General features: G+C 37.8%; 3 protein-coding genes across 3 annotated transcripts in view; 1 reads left to right on the top strand and 2 right to left on the bottom strand.

The window, feature by feature from the left end:
* The window catches only part of LOC134796347 (ESF1 homolog), a 328393-nt gene that overhangs the window by 227021 nt on the left and 82873 nt on the right, over positions 1 to 18499 (bottom strand). The window lies entirely within an intron of this gene.
* Positions 3156 to 6043, bottom strand: LOC134795976 (mRNA-decapping enzyme 1B). The gene has a single exon (XM_063767870.1). The coding sequence runs from the start codon at positions 5929 to 5931 to the stop codon at positions 4669 to 4671; it is 1263 nt and encodes a 420-aa protein (XP_063623940.1). The 5' UTR covers positions 5932 to 6043; the 3' UTR covers positions 3156 to 4668.
* Positions 7440 to 18499, top strand: part of LOC134796416 (trifunctional purine biosynthetic protein adenosine-3) — a 47561-nt gene continuing 36501 nt past the window's right edge. Inside the window, exons 1-7 of the mRNA XM_063768619.1 lie at positions 7440 to 7852; positions 9910 to 10157; positions 11803 to 11983; positions 14261 to 14474; positions 16477 to 16607; positions 16821 to 16944; positions 17661 to 17883. Of these exons, the coding sequence (XP_063624689.1) occupies positions 7679 to 7852; positions 9910 to 10157; positions 11803 to 11983; positions 14261 to 14474; positions 16477 to 16607; positions 16821 to 16944; positions 17661 to 17883 (1295 nt within the window). The 5' untranslated portion in view covers positions 7440 to 7678. The remainder of the gene's footprint in view (positions 7853 to 9909; positions 10158 to 11802; positions 11984 to 14260; positions 14475 to 16476; positions 16608 to 16820; positions 16945 to 17660; positions 17884 to 18499) is intronic.

The following is an 18499-nucleotide window of genomic DNA, read 5'->3' as shown; positions in this document are numbered from 1 at the left end:
ATACTTAGATTATTCCAACTGAAATGGTAAATTAAGATTAATTTGAACGTAATTAACGCTAATTAATCATTAGACTTGAAATTGTTTATACCAATTCCGTTAACACCACTCCGCTGCACCGAAAATGCTATAAAACTTGCGATGTCTGGTAATAACATAGGTCTAGAATCAAAGCGTACCTAAGCGTAATTTTAGATCTGTGATAAGTACACAGACATAAATAGGCTCTTAAATCATGTATACGTAACCCTTCGCGTAGATGAGTAAAATAAGAGTTAGACCACTTAGACCTTATACCGTAGAAACAAGGGTGTTGGCATATCTATGAGACATTTTAGTGAGACATGAGATTATCTGAAAAACAACTATATCATCAAAGAAAAACAGGATTCCCAAAATGGTGAGGCGTTTCTTTTTATGGTCAAGAAATAGATTCATCAAAAAATAGTTTAACTTTCGGAAAGGCTCGACTCAAAAACTTCGAGTTTTAAATAAGTTAAATCATAAAGTAATAGTTAAATTGTGTCACACGACGGACTAAAAAAATGGCACCGAAATCGCTGTTTATAAGTAAACTTATTGCAGTCGTAAAATTAACACCGACCTTTATACCGACATTTCTTAATTTAATTGCATGTGTCATCTTAGTGCAATTTTACGTTTATAATTGTATTGATATGAGACCGAGCTACGACATAAACATAATAAGTGCACATGTCACTGGACGGTATACTGTGTCCTTCATTATTGTCAGTTGCAAGGTTTACAAAAGGATAGTCAAAAAGTAGTGAGAAGAAAAGAGCGTACTCCTCTTCTTAATTTCCGGTAACGCACTTGCAACCCCTCTGGTGCTGCAGGTGTCCATGGGCGACGATAATAGCTTACCATCAGGCGATTCGTCTGATCATTTGCCTCCTATATCATAAAAGGGGCACACGTATACTGTCGCATGCGTAATTGTCACGCTCATACCTATACGATATACCAGTGGTGCCAGTACCAGTACCAGTGGATGCTGGATGCGGCAAGCTGAGGACAGGGCGCTATGGCGCTCTTTAGGGGAGGGCTATGTCCAGCAGTGGACTACTATAGCCTGATGATGATGATACCAGTGGTAACTACTGGGATTTTTTTTCCCCACCTTTTACCACTGGTAATTAAACTACTGGGGAAAAAATCCCACCTTTTACCAGTGGGAATTATTATTCCCATTAGTTACCAGTGGTAAAAGGTGGGAAAAAAAAATCCCAGTAGTTACCACTGGTAACAACTTGGTGGTAACTAGTGGGAATAACCCTATTTAATAGGCCTGTTGCAAGTAACAAAGAATCATGGAAATAATGGTTTCAACGAAATATATATGTTAATATGATTCTAAAAAATGGCCCAATCTCAGTATAAACTGAAGGATTATTAATATATTCAATAAAATAAAAGTGCAAAATTCTCCAATCGGCCATTTTTACTGAAACGCCAATCAGAAACGTTCCAAACAGTGACGTCATCAATCCATAACATATTTCTTAGAGCAACATAGACAACCTCATTGACCGAAATCTATACGTGGGCACCAAAGAGTTCGAAAGGTGCAAAAAAAATGTTATTTCGCCACTAAACATTTATTACGTCCAAAAAATATTATTACACGATATAAAGTAGATATCTATTTGTTATTACTTAAATAAAATGCTAAATAATACGATATTTCAACAACAAACATTTTTAATTATTTGGCTGAATGGAACTATCATTGCCATGTTGGCTGTCGTAACTAGAAAAAATGAAAAATTAAAAAGTAAAACCGGCGTTCGGTGATTTTCACTCAAAATGTACATGTATCTAAATAATTCATCTTAAACTGCAACCGTGTGAGAGTTTTTGTGTAAAATGAGTTATTGTGATAAATTTTTGTAATGTATTTATCATCCCTAATCGTAATATATGGTGCTGAATTAACAATATCATTCGGATTCAAGGGAAATTCGTAACTGTAAGTATGTAAACAATATCTACCACCCTACCACCAACTAAATAATGACGTCACAAATGGCATGCGAGGCGTTTTCGCGCGAAGTTTAAACTAGCTATAATAAAATGCAATTATCTATGTTAAATCTTATGAGTATAACTGAAATATAGTGTTTTTCGGAACTAATACAAGTGTACCGACGATATTAAAAGGGTTTTCAAAATTTGTCATCAGGCCTATTGGTAGGTATATTTCCATGTAAGTATATATTGTTATAAGATTTTATTAACTGGCGGTTACTTACACTTTTTTTCATTATTTGTATGTAAATAGTGTAGTGTAGGTGTAGGGCGTTCACGCCAACTTTTAATATAAAATGCATAACGGTACTATATGTTATAACCGCCAGTGTCTCTCAATTTAATGGTTCTGCAACGTTATGTGTATGTAGTTGCAAGCGTCCTTAGGCTGCAGTGTCCATGTACCAAATGAAACGTTGCTACGTTTTGGTTGCATCCGTAACGGTAATTCAAAAAAGAAAACGCGTTCCGTAAAAATATTTCACGTTTCATAATGCATACCGATTGGTCAAAAGGTTAAAAAAGCTCATCTGGGAGAGTTTTGGTGACTAAAGTGATTATTACCTGATTTTGTTTACTATGCATTGTAAAATAAATGGATGATGAGGCGAAGCACTGTTCAAAGAATTAAATGTTAATTTTTGAATGTTTGTTTTATTTTTGAAAATACAATATAAATACCTACTATTTCCGAACACGCACTCTAACGCGTTGACAATATTTATTTAATCGTATTGCATGTTTTTACAAAATAGGTAATTACTTATGTCAGATAACTCCTCGTGTTCAGCGTCAGATATTTGTGAGCACCTTGGTCGCTCCGATATACCTGTACTGTACCATAGTAGGCTAATTCCGCCGAAGTTTTTAGGTTGCCATAGTAATAATACCAATGGGCAATTTGGTTGGCGTGTGCGTGGCATATTTTGTATGACAAATGAAGTTCAGAAGGTTAGGAGTGTTAGGACCCCTGTTATAGATCTATCATTTCATTAACAGTTCGGAGCGTAAGCAAAGAGTGAAGTGTGTTTGTGTTGCGCAGCGCATTGTGGGTGTACATTTGATAGGAAGGATTAATCCTAGGGTTAAGATCAAATAAAAGAAAGTTATAGGTGAATGAACTCTTTAATTTGAGACTATTTTGATGCAATTCGAAATATCTAATGTTTTAATTCTTTCATAACAAAACTATTAACATAACATGTTTTTTTTGGGAGCACTGAGACTTGTACACGAGCTATTCATCGGAATTTAACAATTAGTTAATTTGATAAGCCAGAATTATTATTTGTCTAATGATAACTAAAATGCTCCCATACACAAAATGACTGAAATGATGAATATAATCAAGTACCAACTGTCATAAGCCGTGGATTGTATTTTGTTTTTTGACGGATTATCCAAAGAAATTAGTTTATGGCCAGAAAATGACCAATTGTCAAAATACCATAAAATGGCATGTTAGGGAGATGTTTTCCCTCAAAGAAATTCTTATAGAATTTCAGATGTTACATACATTTGATACATAATGTTAATCTTCACTTTTGAAATAATAATTACAGGTTAAAGGTAAAGTATCCATATTGCATAACATAAAAGATTTTTTAATATATGTCAACCTGTTTTATGTTTCAGGAACTTATTACTTATTTTATCTCACAAACTGGCAATAATAATCTCTTTACTCTTAATCAGAAATGAAAATATCAAGGCCAATTAGAATATAAGGAGAAAATGTGAATCAGAAATATAAAAACAGGCTAAATGACTTTAAAATTATAAAAAGAATCTGATTTTCCCTGTAATACAAAAGATTAAACAAATTACAGTATTGAAGAAGTTAAATATCGAGATTATGATCATCCTAGATTACTACTAAATTTTAAACACATAAGTAAAGCTAGAACTGATACATAAACTACTAAGGTGAAGTAACAAATACTTTTTGTAAAGTTATAGCAATTTTTGCAGTCCTTATTACAAAGAAATAACTATCTTCAAAAGGATGTCCTTACTAGAGTCCATTGCAACAAACAAAATATGCTAATAAACTTTTTAACATCCATTACAGATAAAATACCTTAGAAAAAGAAGTATTGTCATTGAAATTCTTTCTTTCCTGAACTATTTTAATATTGCAATGAACTAACTTAGTTAAACTAAACTAGATAATGAAAGTTAAGATGCAATTTTAAGATTTTGCTGTAACCTAAGGAGCCAATACAAATATCACAAACAGCTTTTCAAGAAATAATTTACATGACTCAGATTAAAGCATGTCACTAAAATTCATTCTTTATACAGGTATAAATGACAGTCAAAGTGTTAAAACTTATTTACGAAGTCTGTTCAAACAAAGGAGTGTCTACAAAACTAGGAATCTACATATTTCAAAGGATTCATGGTTGAAGTACATGCAGAATGATCAAACACTTTTAAATAATTAACAGAAAGACAACTGGGTGTACTAGCACACACACTTTAGTATAAGTTTACAAATACAAGGTGTAATCCATGTTTAGTTAAATCATGATACACATACCTCAACCTTTATACTTTGATTAGCAACTGTACAACAGCAACTGGCAATAACAGTCGCTAGTCAGAAAGAATGAACTTTTATGACACAGAGAATGTCTTCTCTGAGAAGGATTTCACATAGGCTTCATGAAGCTTGTTGACGAAATCAGAGTCATGCTTAAGTAGGTAATTGAAGGCTTGCAGAAGCTGATTCCTCGTCAGTGGTTCAGGAGAGGGATGCACGTCTCCTACAGTGGCCGTGAACATTGTTGGAGGCATTAATGCTGGCTTAGACTGCATCGGTAAAGAGTTATTCAGCGGGAAAATGCCCTTCTCTAAATAACTGATGTCTTGTGATTGGTTCAAATAAGCAGCCGGTGGAGATGTTGGCTTAGGAGAAGACATATGCATAAGATTTAATTCATTCTCCAATGTAATAGGCCCGTTAGTATCTAACCCACTTAGCAAGGGACCCTTCTGAATGCCCGGTATCCTTTGCTGGTTTTGAGATTGACTATTATTCTCAATGGGGGTAGACTTCAACTGGAACCCACTAGGTTGTCTCAATGAAGTATCGAGAGAGATGTTACCATTAGCATGTACCTCTTGAGGTGTGACCGAGCGCTGCTGTTTTTCTATATGTTCAACAGAGTGAGCAGGGTTGCTCATAAGCCTTTGGAGCAGACCAGGGGCTTCCCGCGAATCCGGCTGCCGCGGTCCGAAAATTCCCGGCGACGGCAGTGACGACACGGCGGGCATCTGTACTGCACCACCTCCACCCGCCTTCGCAAAGAAGTCCATCACGCTCTGTGACGCCATATCCGGCGCCCGTGCAGACGATGCCTCATTTTTGTTAACCACGAGACCCTTGTTAGAATTAAAGTCGTCCTGCGCCTTGCTCAACATGCTGAAAATATCCACGGGAGGGTTAGAAGGCGTGGAACTGTACGCAGGCGTTTGCGGCATGTTCTCGGCGGGTGCTTGTTTAATAGACTCCTTAACCAAAGAATTGAGTTTCGTCGCCACTCGAACGCACTCGTCTTTATCGTAGAACCATATGCCGTAAATACAACACTTGGCGTTCCGATACAACAGGAACGGTTCCTTTAATTGTAATTCTATTCCTTTCGATACAGGTTCGATCAGGTTGTTCGTATTCAATCTGTTCATAATCACCAAACTGTGATACGGTTCTCCATTCCTACTGTACACAAACAAAGCTCCTTCGATGTTCGTTTTCTCCCATTCGTTCTCTTCAAATGTATAAAGTGCAACGTGGGTAGCACTGTCAATTATTTCTCGCGCGTATGGATCTGCCCTCTTCAATGCAGCAAAATTCATACGTAGACCGGTGTCAGCCATTTTTAACGCAACAAAACACTAGTTTTTACACAAAAGCAAGCATCACAGCAAAAATGACAAGAACGAATGGATAAAATTCGCCATATTTGGAACCGTTCCGTACTCTCAAAAAAAGATTATAGTCACGCTTTTAGTTTAGAGATATTGAAATATATTTTATTCCTATAAATTATAGTTTATTCAACCACTTATTTTATAAATTAAATCTACCTTCATTCGATTTTTGTAATTTTTTTAAATAACTAATTTGTAAATGGTATATGGTTACAATGGAACGTAACTATAAAAAAGAAAATAAAGACTGCGTTCAAAATTAAGTTTATTTTTAGCGCTAAGGATTTTCATTTGAAACGAGTAGTCAAAAATGTAAAAATTAACTGTTATCAGTTGATAAGCCATATTTGGATTGTTGATCTAAATAATCGGTCTTCTATTTTATTCTAATAATTCTTATACTTATGGGTCATTAATCTAATTTTTATTATCTGCAAAATAATGGGCTAAGTTCAATATCATCATTATGCATGAATATACAGGGTGCTTGATTGCTTGGTACATTGTTACCAAACGGCCCCTTGCATGACTTGCATCCATAGAAGGTAGGATCGTATAGAAGTGGTATACGCGTGTCTCCGTGAGGGACAAAACATACGCAGTGCGACACTGTGATTGGTCGAATTCATTTGTTGCCTATGGTGGGCAATCCATACTAAATTTACGGTGGGAACAAATAAAATGTGAGACTGTGACAAGGACAAACAATAATAGCTCTTTCGCTGCTACTCCTACTGAAAGATACATAAGACTATCCTGTTCGGTCACTTCTCCCCACCCTCATGCCAGATCCAGATTTAATACTAGATTCATGCTTGCATCACATTTAAAGCCCAACTGGAATTTACCGCCCCATGCTTATTTTTGAATTTTTCCTAATATTTCCCATTTATTTCCCAAGAAAATATCACCTACTACTACTGCGAGGCTAGACACCAAAACTGGTGTGGCCGCATGTACTAAACTTGTAGCGACGCGACGAAATCGCGGAGTGAGCCCTATGAATGAGCCACACGCGTGAAACAATCCAACAGGGTCAGGCAGTGGCGGATTTGCCCTAAGGCCAAGTAGGCCCGGGCCTAGGGCGGCAAGATGTTAGGGGCGATAAATTGTGACAAAAAATTCGCTGATGATAACAAGAAATAACTCAAAATGTAGTCAATATGGGTATGGGTGCTGAGAAAGGGGCGGCTACAGGGCCTGGGGCCTAGGGCGGCAAATACTGCAAATGCGCCACTGGGGTCAAGTCAAGAATACGGTAATGAATTACATCAACTTGGATACAATTTCATTGTTGATGTTGTTTACATGATTTCGCTATTAATTTGATTGCCTATGCCACTGAGCTATGCCATGATGTAATTTTATCATGAGGAGAAGTTGACCTTTTGTCATTTTGCTCCCCACACTGATAAGTGAACGCGACCGTTTCTGATAACTCAACCAAACGTCATTCGAAAGTTTACGCGTGTTGGAGACGGCAGGGTCTTGTAAATAAATCAAGAAATCGTAATTAAGTTGCAATAATTCTTTTATTTAGTCTTACTACTTAGCAACGCTACATTTTGCTGTTAAGTTTAACGTTTATATTTTTTAAGGATATTATTAATTGTAGCATTCGGAATAAATCGACACGTGATTGTTCAGTATAAACAAATACAAATACTAATTTGTTGTGACCGCCGAATTTAAAATGGTTGATCAGAAAAATGTACTAGTGATCGGTAGCGGAGGCCGCGAGCACGCCTTGTGTTGGAAGTTGGCGGATTCGCCGTTCGTTCGTCAAATTTACTGCGCGCCGGGTAGTGTCGGAATTTCAACAACAAACAAAGTTCAATCTGTCGATCTCGAAGTCAAGAACTATCCAGTAAGTTTCCAATAAGAAAAAAAAAACATAATATTCAAGAGATTCCCAACTCAAGATGTAATTATTTAAAGAAATATTCATACACTTCAGAAACTGGTTATGGTAACATGTGACATGTGTATGCTAAAGTTGTATCCATATAGTACTTAAGGATCATAGTCTTGTTTTGTAATTATTTATTATATATTCTTTCATTTATCATTTATATCTAGGCAGCATAAACTTATAAACAACTTTTAATTTAATGTTTTATATTCACAAATATGTGTAATTTAAAATTACTTCAAATTCCTTCAAAAATAATTTTATAAACAGTTGGTGTAGTGTAGGTAATACTACCCTACTACATTATTACTATAGATCTCATTACAGGGGTGACATCGTCACTATGTGACGAAACCCCATCCTTTAAAAAAATATGGTTGTCTGTAAAGTCAGTTTACGGACAATAATTTTGCGTGATAACGTCATAAGAAAATATTACGTAACATTGCCATGGAGATCCGTCCACAACATTACCATGGAGATTTGTCCACAACATGACACTTTTTCGTGCATGCTACCGGTGTTCATTGATTTATAAGACTTTATCACGTCAGTCTATGTATAGATAAAAATTTAAAATGCCATTTATTTCTGGGTAATAGAATAAAATATAAAAAAAATCAATAAAGTATAGTAAAAAAGTTGTTTGTTAACTTGTTGCTATTGCTACTGGTACTATAATTGGTTCTCTGTTACTTACATAAATTTCTATTGTGCAGTTGATAGCTCTTGGTTCCCTGAATATTAAATAAATAAATAAAAAAACTGGCCTAGTGCGAGTCGGGCTCGCATTCCAAGGGTTCTGTACATTACCCAACTTTTAGCAATGTATTTTTTATATGTGAAATTGTGAATCGCAAGTGAATTTCTTTTTAAAAACCCATAGGGGTCGGATCAAAGAACTAATAAGCATATTTTTTCAAAATTTTAGACCCAGTAGTTTCGGAGATAAAGGGGGGAATGGTAATTTTTTGGCTATTTTCTTAAACAACTTCTAAACTATTTATTTTAAAATTACAAAAAAAAATATATTAGAAATTCTCAAAATGAGCTCTTTTATTTGATATGTAACACGATATACTTTAAAAACATTTTGTTTTTTATTTTCTCATTTGCCCCCCAAAAGTGGCCTCCATGTTTAAAATTCATTTGTTTATGTAAGATGTCCGTCTTTGGGTTACGAATTTACATATGTGTATCAAATTTCAACTTAATTGGTCCAGTACTTTTGGAGAAAATGGGCTGTGACAGACGGACAGACAGAAAGACGCACAAGTGATCCTATAAGGGTTCCGTTTTTTCCTTTTGAGGTACGGAACCCTAAAAAGTGATCTATTGCCAATTCAATATTAATAGTATTAAAACGTTAATTATATTAAGAGATCAACTTGCTTATTAAGTGAGTAACAGATAACCTCCAACCTTCATCTTGGAATAGATATGTTGTGAGACAATTGGAGCTTGACTGATGGCATTTAAAAACAAATTATGTAATGATAAGACCAATAATTTACATTTAAAAAAATTTAATGATAAGAGATTAATACATTTTTTGTATAATATTTCCATTGTTATTTAATCTGTCCATAGTGTCCATAGTAATAAATTTTAGACCTTAAGCCTGAAGATACTTCACAGGGGGTTCCTTTTTAAATGTTGCTCGTATAAACCATAACTTTTGATACATAATAGAAGAATAAGAATAATAAGATCTATTGATATTAAAAAAAAATGTTTTTACCTTGATATTTTCATTTTTTTTTTTAACTAATAAAAGAGTTGCAATAGGACATAGCAATAGGAATATTTGGCCAATCCAAGCAATAACTTGCTACAATGTCAACTTAAGACAATGAAGTTTGTATGAAAAATACAATGATATTTTATGATTTATGATGATATGTGAGAATAAAGTAAAGATTAGCAAGCACTTTATTTTACTGCATAAACATCAAACTTACCCATTCAATAAAACTTTGTTTCTTATACTTCTATAAACATTTCTCCTTCAGGTACTAGCACAATGGTGCAAAGACCACTCTATCGACCTAGTCCTAGTCGGCCCAGAGGACCCACTAGCCAACGGCATAGTAGACGGACTGATCACGCACGGCGTGAAGGTGTTCGGGCCCACACAGGCCGGAGCCCAGATTGAAGCCAGCAAGGACTGGGCTAAGGGGTTCATGGCGCGTCACCAGATACCTACCGCGCGGTATAAGTCATTCACGGATGCTGCGGCAGCTAAGGCTTTTATTAATAGGTATGTTGGTTGAAACTTTTCTCCTCATTTTTGTAGAAATACTGTTGTATGACTGGTTGTATGCCTACAGAATATACATGTAACTTCATATGTGCGGAAATTGCTTGTATGTTTACCAGTTTTTACACACGAAATTTGAATACCAAATGCTGAAAGAACAATATTTTAGGATCGAAATACAACATATAGTTGATCACCCCAAAACGACCAGGCGGGTTACAAATAGCGTGCTAAAGAAACCTCAATTTAAAAACTTCTATGGACGACGAACATCGCAAACAAATTTGGAGCATCCTGTACTTAGGCGAGTGCAGGCCGGTCGGCAGAACAATAGGATAAGGAAAAAATGTTATTTATTTAGCGCTCAGTGCAGTGGTGTCGGTTGTTGTAATTTAAATGATAGATTAAATTGAGCATGTTATGAATATGAATATGTAAGTAGTTTCTTAAGTTGTTGTTAAAAGTTATTCTATTGTTGTATAAAATCTACCGCGGATGGAGTATCGAGACAAACCTTACTGGTTTAACGATACTTTTGTAATTAAGCTTAGATATTGTGTTGTAATTACCTGAATAAATAAATAAATAAATAAATAATCCTTATTTGTTCTTTAAGGTGTTGACATAGCACATCCTCGTCTTTCTATCGAGGGCACCCATCCGTGGGTATATGGTAAGGTGGTATGTATGCGTGTGGTTAAATACCAACCTATTGTAATTAAAGAATCTTAACGCTCAATTCATATATTTGACAAAAGTAAACCTTACTTCAATAGGAAAAGGTTGCTTTTAGTGTGACGATCGTGTTTTGGCTTCGCTCACTCATCTTAATAAACAACAATTTGAACGAATCCCGAACCCCAGCCACCATTGACCCGCGACCCGCGTAAACAAAGCCTGATGAAATAGGCCAATGCCAAGTATTTTTATATTATCAATTTATAATGTTTTCCGCTGTAGGAATAAAGAGATAAGGGCAGTGTAGACTTTGATAAAGGATATAAATTTATAAATGTTCCTGGCCGCTTTCTTTCATGTCAGATGACTTATTCATATATAATTATGCTGTCACTGAAAGTATTTAATTAATGTAATAGTCGGCAAACCGCGGCATGCTTTCGTTTTAGTTCGAAATACAATTCTTCTTCTTCCTGGATTCCTCATGACTGAGGGTCGCGAGTCGCGACCACAAGAGGTCGCTATTTTGTGCACCAAGGCTTTCCATTCTGCAGGATTATCCGCCTTCCGAATAATAGGCGCCTGTGAAGATCCCTGGCAGGCCTTCTTTACGGTGTCCACCCAGCGGGTTGGTGGATGTCCAGTGTCCACTACCCCGTCCTCCACCCACCATGCCAACCATAATGCGCTTTTCAAAGTTGTCCGAAAGGCTCTATTGCAGTCACTTTGACCTACTGCGGCTAACGTTTCTTCTGATTTCCGACCCCTCATTAACGTACTTAGTAACTATGATTATTCGTGTACCAAGCAGTGATCTTTTTTAAAAAACAAGATCATTAAGTATGGTCATATTGGTGATACGAAAAATTACCCACATTTAACTGGAGTTGAAATAAAAGCAAAGTGGGCAATTATTCCTTTGAAGCTGACTATTACAAGCATTAAGAATGTTTTTTTCTATTTTTAGCGCCAACTACCCAGCATTGGTCGTAAAGGCCTCGGGTCTCGCGGCCGGCAAGGGTGTGGTGGTCGCCGCCACAAAGGAAGAGGCCTGCCAAGCCGTGGACGACATCCTTACTGACGCCAAGTATGGCACTGCCGGGCAAACTGTCGTGGTAGAAGAGCTACTGGAGGGAGAAGAGGTTTCGGTGAGTTATACAACAACAATTATAAATGACCATCAATGGACCTTTATTCTTTGTAATTAGGGCTAGGAATTGCCAGTCAACAGTCTGGACGATAGTAGGTACTATAATTTATATAACACCCATTAGTGGTGTGGTTGGTTGGATTTCTAAAAAGCCGTGACACTCTTATAGGTGGAGGTTCGCGCCGCGACAGAGACAAGCGACCGAGACAGAAGACCGCGACCGGAGACCGCGACCATCACTTGACCATAGGCAACACATAAGCGACAGTTCGCGAGGAGACAGAGACCTCTCGCGTCGCTGTCGCCTGTCTCTGTCTCGCCGCGAACTGTCGCTTATACGTTGCCTATTATGGTCAAGTGATGGTCGCGGTCTCCGGTCGCGGTCTTCTGTCTCTGTCGCGGCGCGAACTTCCAGCTTAAGCCCCACCCCCGCAAACCTGGCAAAGGACCAAAAATCCTGACGCAACCCTAGATAGGAGGGACTCTAAATGTTATATGTTAATACATAGGTATATATGTATTTTGCGATCAATGTACCCGACTTGCTAATAACTAGCAATGAAATGATTGTGGTTATCAAAGTTCAATAGACTGTATTTGATGAGTTAGTCTACCCCAATAAATAGCGTGGAACAATCTACAGTTCTACACTAAACTATTATGTAACAAACATTACCTACATAGTACAGTCGCCATCAGATATATCGGAGCGGCCAAGGTGTTCACAATATCTGAACACGCGCTCTAACGCCCTGACAATAGAGGCGTGTTCCGATATTTGTGAGCACCTTGGCCGCTCCGATATATCTGATGGCGACTGTACCTATCTCAATACAATGATCAATTGCGTCTGACTGCCTACTCGCCATCAAAGCACTCAAAATGTTCCATGCTATTCTGATTCAGATCTTAAATGTAGAAACATAAACAGTATCGGTACCAATGCCAACTGAATTTGTTGTATAGTTGTAAAGTTATTTGAGATGGTTAAGGGACTTTGGACTTTGAGTTCATTTCCATAAAATCGATTTCATATTAATAAGTATCAGAAATATTGCAAACCTTTGACATGTGACCATGCACGCGCGGACTATATCGATTAATCTGTATAAATGTAGGTAGATGTATAAAGCAGGTATAAAGGTATAGGTATATACTATAGTTAATGGTATTAGACTAAGTAATATATCTACATAAATACGTATACATCTTGTTTATAAACGCTATGGTAACCGATCATCACCGATTACCGCAATTAAACTAGTTTTTATCTCAAATAAATACAAAACCAATAATGTAAAAGCACAGAATAAATAATAGTACTAGGTACAGAAGACTCACTCTCTAACAAAACGCGTCTGTTACGATCAGCACAGATATGGCCGCTAGGTGGCGACAGCGCCACGCGCGGCTTATGGAAAACCCCAAAATTGGGGCCGAACGGATGTACTTTTAGCTACCTGTAGCAAAGCGACGAAATCGCGGAGTGAGCCACGCCACCTATATCTTACTTATTAAATCCAGTAGAACCCAGTTTGGCTTTATAAGCAGCATAAGTTTTATAATTGATTAGGCGCTACGCCGGCAAAGCTAAAAATCTGGTATCCAACAGGATAACAATACTGGACACAAAATTTAATAAGAATCACCCTAGCTCGAGATAGTATCATTTAGAATAATTTGTATTTCGAATAACCGAATAGCAAAACTGGTGGGATCGGTCCAAGAGGCTTTTGATGTCGCTCCAAACCCTAAGTTAGGTGCACATGCACTCGATTATAGCAACAATTTATCTCAGAGCTCTCAGAAGAACACGTATATCTAAGATAAGGCTAAGCGTTGCTCTTGCTTTTAGAATACGTTTAATGTTGTAACCATGATTCAGATCAATGCAATGGGCTTTTTCCTGTCGAATTTAATCAGCTGTAGTTACTTATTGTGAAACGTTAAATTATTTACTTCTACACAAGGGTAATGCAATATCCAGTCAGTCACTAATTGCATGGAGGAATTCAACCAGATTGACCAAGTTGTATTGGAAATAAGAGACGCCCCACTATAGCGTCTTTTTAGCAACGCTGACGCTCAAAAAACGCTTTATAGTGTGGGGGGTCTCCACCTTAAATACCTATACCGTTTCCGTCAAGACAGGGTTAAAGTGGTTATCACACTGGTACCGCGGTTGCCTCGCCAATGTAAAGACCGACTTAAAATAACATATTGTCTTCAGCTTGTGATGCGAACCCACATAATAACATTCTAATTTAACTCTCAGGTCCTCGCCTTCACCGACGGCGAGACCGTCTCCATGATGCCCCCCGCGCAAGACCACAAGCGCCTCGGCGACGGCGACACAGGCCCCAACACCGGCGGAATGGGCGCCTACTGCCCTTGTCCCCTCATAACTCCAGATCAGCTGCTGGATGTGAAGGATCAGGTGCTGCAAAGGGCTGTAGACGGACTGAAGGCTGAGGGCATTAAATATGTTGGTGAGTTGATATACAACAGATATTAGGCTATGTCTCCTTATAACTACAAGGGCCTAGGAGACAGTGATACAGGCTACAATCCGGCGGCAAGGGGCCTTATTGCTCCTGTCCACTCATCACACCTGATCAGCTACTCGATGTGAAGGATCAGGTGCTGCAGAGGGCTGTAGATGGATTGAGGACCGAAGTTTAAATATAGCACCTATGATCTAGGCTCCAATACTCAATGCTCCAGCACTCATAACTCCAGTTCAGCTGCTGGATGTGAAGGATCAAGTGCTGCAGAGGGCTGTAGATGGACTGAAGGCTGAGGGCATCAAATATGTTGGTAGTTGAAATAGTCCCTGTCCACTCATCACATCAGCTGCTGGATGTGAAGGAGAGGGTGCTGCAGAGAATTGAAGACGGACTAAAGTCTGAGGACATCATATATGTTGGTGAGTTCCGTACGGATATCAATGAAATATCATATGTAATCATCATCATCTCAGCCATAAGACGTCCACTACTGAACATAGGCTTCCCCCTTATCATATGTAAAATATGTTTAAATCTATATTAAGGGAGTTGCATTGCATCACACGCGTGCCGTGTGTGATAAGGTTTGTTTGTCGTAAAACAAGTAAACAGAATTCAAGCATTGATTATATTATAAATTGATAACCCGTAGCCACACCCGCTGTAGATATGCGACTATCATTTGGTTAAGGTTCCCTTGGAGTTCTGGATGAACCTTGATACTATAGAATAGATAACAGATTCATGGTAGTGAACTTGTGAAAAAATTGTTTTCAGAGTTTTTAATTTTGTCTTAAATGACTATCAGTGAACTTTATATCTTTGCAATTGAGGTTATCGAATCGTCACTTAATATGGACGATAGTATTTAGCTAGAATTACAGTAACTCTCCATAGTAACAGATAAGTTCGTCCCAATCATGCAAAAGACGATACAATGACCCCATACAAGCTCCGAGCAGTGATTATCGTAACAGCAATTCACTCCGTGGTTTGTTATTGCGTTATATCTGCGTCACTTTCGTTTGTCATATTGAGATGAGCGAATGTTGTTACTTCGATGACCTCATTTACGAATAATCAGGTCATTAATCAGGGCACCATTGGAAATTTTAAATAAGCCGGGATGCGAGCTGCCGATGTTCAATTTGAAAGTCATGTTCGTATTAGCCACTTGGATAGAGGTGCTCAAAATGTGCAATATGTATGTTTATTTATTATCAGGCCCGGAGTTAGATACCTAAAAAGGCCCCTAAATAGGCACTTGGTATGATACTTGGAATTTAGGGGGGCCTCCTTCTGGGCCTTCTCCATCTCAAAAATATTGCTAGGTCTCCTGGGCCCCAAGGCCCGGGCCTTGTGGGCTTAGGTGGAAATCCGGTGCTGTTTATTACATTACAGCTTAAAATCACGATAGTGACATCATAAATACTATGCAATTACATGGATGCCCTATGACCTGCCATTGTACAGTTTACGTTCACATATAAATAATAGATAAATAAAGATAACTCGAGCAAATACGTAGACAACAGAATCTGTTAACCTGTTCCTTTAGAAACAAGACTTTATTTTTATAGGCATAAAGTTGTGTCTCTATTTTAAACTGTCAATTAGCAATGTTACGTAAAAGTTGCGATTGTTGTTTTATTTTTGTTTGCGGCGATCTAATTAAATTGTTTTTTGAATGTTCGTCATATATAACGAATATTTCTTAAAATATGCCTACCTACTCGTAGATTAAATATACCTACATTAGGTGGTATGTTTACAAAATGTTTGTCTGTATCCGTGTGTATTTGAGCTGCATAAGGTGCTTATTTTTCAATAGGAAAGAAAAAGTTACAACGCTTAAAAAGTTAGTTTTTAACTGCTAGCTTTAAACAGCCTCAAGCCGATTGGTTTTATGAATTTAAACTCTATTATGTTCTGATTAAGGTTTAAATTTCTGAGACCTTATTTCAAAGACTGAATTTGTTCCCAGGTGTCCTATACGCTGGCATGATGATAACGAAGTCTGGCCCCATGACACTGGAGTTCAACTGTCGCTTCGGAGACCCGGAGACGCAGATTCTGATGACACTTATGGAGACAGACCTCTACACTGTCTTGAAGGTCGGTATAAGTGTCATGTTAGAGCACTTTTAATAACCACGTTACATTCAGAGTTATTCTACGGGACATAAGTTTGTCAACTGTATTCATACGCCGAATTGTACTCGACAAATAATAGCGACCATTTAAATTACTTGAAAATATCCTAAAACACTGTATTGTCCGTATTTTAGTCTGAGTTGAACAGCGAATATAAAAAATTTACTTTTTCAGGCTTGCGTGGAGGGCACTTTAAAACAACTGCAAGTCACATGGAACACCAAACTATCTTCGGTCGGTGTAGTCATAGCCTCAAAAGGATACCCAGAGACTTCCACCAAGGGATGCGTCATCAGTGGTGAGTTGATTATCCACTTCCTATAAACATTAATGCCTAGAATAGAACTGTTATCCCGAGCTTCAAGTCTACGAAAAAGATCCTGGTCACGGCACCAAACTGTAACTAGGTACTAACATTTCATGATTTTGCTAATACATCTGACAACTACATCATGGCTTAAACTGGTAAATGGTCAAATTCTCGCTTATCTACTCTGATTTGCCAACTTAAAGGTTCAATAAATAAATTTATATTGTAATTGACATCATGGCTTAAACTGGTAAATGGTCAAATTCTCGCTTATCTACTCTGATTTGCCAACTTAAAGGTTCAATAAATAAATTTATATTGTAATTGAAACTATTTTGAATTTAATATTTACAATTAGACTAACGTAGGTCTTATTTGATATTGATTTAAAATTCTACGACTTTTAACGAAACGGGACTAATGTTTATGTACTATAAGTATTGTTTCATATTTTATTTTATACTTAAACAGGTCTGAGCCAGGTATTCCAGGTTATGTAAAAAAAAAAACTAAAAATTTAATTTAGTTTAGGACTTGTATCAAGAAAGCGATTAAATTCAACGCATCAAATATAAATAAGAGTACACATAATTCTTAAATCATACTTTGGAAAAGCATTTGTACGAATTTGTTATTTGCTTCCTGCTTTACAGTAGTGTTCTTCTTGTTCAATGTGCGATCTTCTAAATCTCAATACCTTTCAGGTCTCTCCCAAGTCCAGTCGAACCCAGGCGTAGTGGTGTTCCACAGCGGCGTAGCCCGCGGCGCTAACGGCACTCTAGTGACCGCCGGTGGCCGAGTTTTGCTCGTTTGTGCTCGAGCGGCTTCCCTTCGTGCTGCGGCCGCCGCCGCCGCTGCTGCCGCGGGCGCTATAGACTTCCCTGGCAAGCAGTACAGGAAGGACATCGCGCACAAGGCCTTCTCCAAGTAAGTGACCTTTATATATCGTTGTAGCCGATAACAACACGCTGCTAGGGACTTCCGGCGGCCGAGTTGGCGGTGCCCTGTCTGCTATATACTCCCGTGGTAAGCTATACAAAACGAATATTTAGCGAAGTCTTTAACGGTGACAGACGGTTTGGTGCAACTGACCCTTAGTCTGATTTGGATCCGACGTTTGATCATCCTTAATAATTATTGATTACTGACCGCCGCGGTAATTATGAGGCTTCCTTGACAACTATAACATTGTATGTTCACTATGCAGTAACTAGGTTGTCAAGCATCTAACAATTAAGTTAGCAGTTAAAAGTTTGCACTTTACAAGTGGTTAAGGTTCTCTTAATCCATATGTATTTTTCTTTTAATGTTTAAATACGGATGCGTTGTTCTATGAACCCATCGCGTAGCAGGTTGTTATTTTTAGAGATGCCACGAATATTCGGCAACTATTCGGTATTCGGCCTATTCGGCCACTTTGCCGAATATTCGGCATTCGGCCGAATGTTGCCTACTATTCGGCCGAATACCGAATATCTGTTGCACCTACCTCACAGACAAAACATCCTCCAGACTTAGCATAGTCGCGCTACCCCCTCTGCCA

Source organism: Cydia splendana, chromosome 13, assembly GCF_910591565.1.
Source record: "Cydia splendana chromosome 13, ilCydSple1.2, whole genome shotgun sequence".
NCBI lineage: Eukaryota > Metazoa > Arthropoda > Insecta > Lepidoptera > Tortricidae > Cydia > Cydia splendana.
The sequence above is the reverse complement of the archived record's forward strand: the minus strand, read 5'-3'. Positions and strand labels throughout refer to the sequence as shown.